Source organism: Gavialis gangeticus, unplaced genomic scaffold (assembly GCF_001723915.1).
Source record: "Gavialis gangeticus isolate Ggan-Ray unplaced genomic scaffold, GavGan_comp1, whole genome shotgun sequence".
Classification (NCBI taxonomy): domain Eukaryota; kingdom Metazoa; phylum Chordata; order Crocodylia; family Gavialidae; genus Gavialis; species Gavialis gangeticus.
In genome coordinates this window covers 40,125,094-40,127,681 of record NW_017728993.1, presented here as the reverse complement: position 1 = coordinate 40,127,681, position 2,588 = coordinate 40,125,094, and the positions used below count along the sequence as shown (strand labels likewise).

Below are 2,588 nucleotides of genomic sequence, written 5' to 3'. Positions count from 1 at the left end.
TCAGTCTTTTTTTTTTTTTTTTTTAAAGATAAATATGTTAAGTACCTTATCAAATCTCATAGCAGAAGCATCCAATACATTTAGACATGCCAGAATTGAAATGATATGCATCAGTAGCTGGGTTGTCCAGAGGTAAACCATGGCTCACAATGCAGGATATTTAATTAGAATAATAGCCTGGATCTTTGGCTTTTGTGTTGGCATGAGTAGTTGGAGAGGTAGGTGTCTCTTGACATTTGTCTTAGTAAGTTCTGTCACAGTGATACCAGTCATGTATATAGTGGAGAGAAGAGAAGGCAAACAAGAGAAAGTAGGGGAGACTGCATTTTTAAAGACAGAATTTTGCATATTTTTCTAGTGAATGCTCCTGATAATATGTTGATATTATTTCAAAGAATAATATCTTTATCATAGCTATGATCTTTATCTTCCAGTATAAATAACAAGAAGAGAGAGCATTAGCTAATAATTTACACTGTTTTGTGGTGTGTGTATAGCATGAATCAAAACATATGGATGTAAACTGGTCAAAATGAGGCCTATTGTGCCTGGAGGCAGCCTTCCTTAGAGGGAAAAGAAGAATAGTTGGCTGTTACAATGATTTAATATGTTAGTATCCCATGACTGAAGATTGGTGAGTAGTTGGATGAATGTGGTAATCTCAAAACAGCCTTAGTAATCAGTGCTCTAAAGAGCTCTGCACTGGGATAATGTGTTACTGCAAGCCAGAATTGATGATAACTGGGTGGGGAAGTTTTGTGCAGCACCTGCCAGCAGCACATAACATGCTGAATGCACTCTCTACAATGGCTATGTTCCTCAGAAGGATAATCAAGATGCACATGGAATTTTTACAAACTAATCCAGGTCAGTCGATTCTGACTGGATTTCCTGAAATTCCTAGTTTTTAAAATTACACACTATTTAAAGACTTTTTCAGGATGCAGTGCTGAAGATGGCTTGTCCTGCATGCAGGGCATTATTATTGATTGATTGATTGATTGATTGATTGTTTGTTTGTTTATTTTAAACAGGCCCACTCCCTTCCAATCCCAAAGTGAGTGGACCACAGCCACGTAAGTCATTCATATGTCTGCCCTTTAAGTCTGAAACCATTGTCTAGCAATTGATCAATTAATAAAGAGAATTATCCTACAGCTTTTGAAGATAGAGTACTTGTTCTAAATTCTAGAGCAGAAAAGAATGGTCTGTGGCTGTCAGCAGTAGAGATATTCCCACTAATTTTGAGAGGGAGGAATTCAGCACGTGAGTAGAAATTAGTATGTGCAATTGCAGCTCTCCAGCATCCAAGAAAACCCACAGCTGTGATAAAATGTTGGACCAGTGACTTTCAGTCTTTGTGAGATCTTTTCTCAAAATGGGTATTAGAGATGGGAGGAAAAGAAAAATGATAGCAGACAGGTGAAAACACAAAGAGAAGACTGGAAAGTGAGGCTGGAAAAGGTAGGAGGGGGACAGAGCAGAATGGAAAGAGTCCTTTTCTTATCTGGGGTCTAGACAAGGCACTCAGGTTAGCCAGGAAATAGTAAATTATACTTCCTTCTGCCCTCTACCCCAAGCTTTCTGCAACTCTTGCTTGTTAGTAAACTCCCTCTTCAGAGGAGAAGATAATGCAGTTGTAAAAAACATAACTCAGTTTAATGGACAGTTATACTTCAGATATCAGCAAGAAACAGTTCAGAAAGGAATCCATGGCAGAAACAGGAGATAACCCCTCTGACCTGCTACCTGACTGCTCTTGCAATTGCAAATCTGCCTGTGCATGCTCAGAAAGGCATTGTGAAAAGCTCCCTCAGGGAGGTTACCAGATTTTCAGTTTTAAAAAAGAGGACATCTATCAGGGAGTGGAGTGGGTAATATGATTGCAGGGGGGAGTGATATGCCTGTGCCCTGCTCGTGCCCCTCACTCCTAAGCCATACCCCCCAGCCCTGCTGCTGCCCCTTACTCCCAGCCCACAGTACCCCATCCCCCAGTCTATGCTGGTACTCCTCACTGCCAACCTGCAGCCCCCTGGTCCCCACTGGTGCCCCTCACTCCTGACCTGTTATCCCCTGCCCTCCCAGCCTTGCCAGTGCCCTTCACTCCTGCCCCGCACCCGCCTGTTCCCCCTAGCCCTACAGTGTCTTCTAGCAGCCCTGCCCCTGCGAGCACAGGCACTGGCCCCAGTGCTGGTAGCCCAGTCACGTAGCTCTCTGCTACCCCCAAAGGGCCCCCCTGCCCCCTTTCTTTGCTGGAGGGGTAGATGCCTCCCCTGTCCTGCCACAGCTCCAGCTCCAATACCTGGAAACCGTGCTTCCCTCAGTGTTGGCACCCGCCCCCTCACATACCATCCTCTCCACACGCACACATGCAGTCCCCAAGCCCTGGCCCTCCAACCCCTGCCCCTCACAGACTTATCTGCATGCAGCTTCTGGGCCTGGTCCTACCAGCATGTGATGACCCTACCTCCAATCACCCTCTCCCTGCTCCCCCAAGTTCCAAGCAGCAACTTGCTAGGACAAACCAGGAAGGGGCAGGAAAAACTTCAATGCTGAGCAGAGCAGAATCCCAGACATTATTTGATATT

General features: G+C 44.8%; 1 protein-coding gene across 5 annotated transcripts in view; it reads left to right on the top strand.

Moving 5' to 3' along the window:
* TGFBR3 (transforming growth factor beta receptor 3) overlaps positions 1-2,588 on the top strand; it is a 268,553-nt gene that overhangs the window by 244,734 nt on the left and 21,231 nt on the right. For 4 of the 5 annotated variants that reach the window (XM_019501597.1, XM_019501595.1, XM_019501600.1 and 1 more), the window contains one exon: positions 1,035-1,076. The exons of the other annotated variant lie outside the window; for it this stretch is intronic. In XM_019501597.1, coding sequence (XP_019357142.1) covers positions 1,035-1,076 — 42 coding nt within the window. The remainder of the gene's footprint in view (positions 1-1,034; positions 1,077-2,588) is intronic. 5 annotated transcript variants of the gene reach the window in all.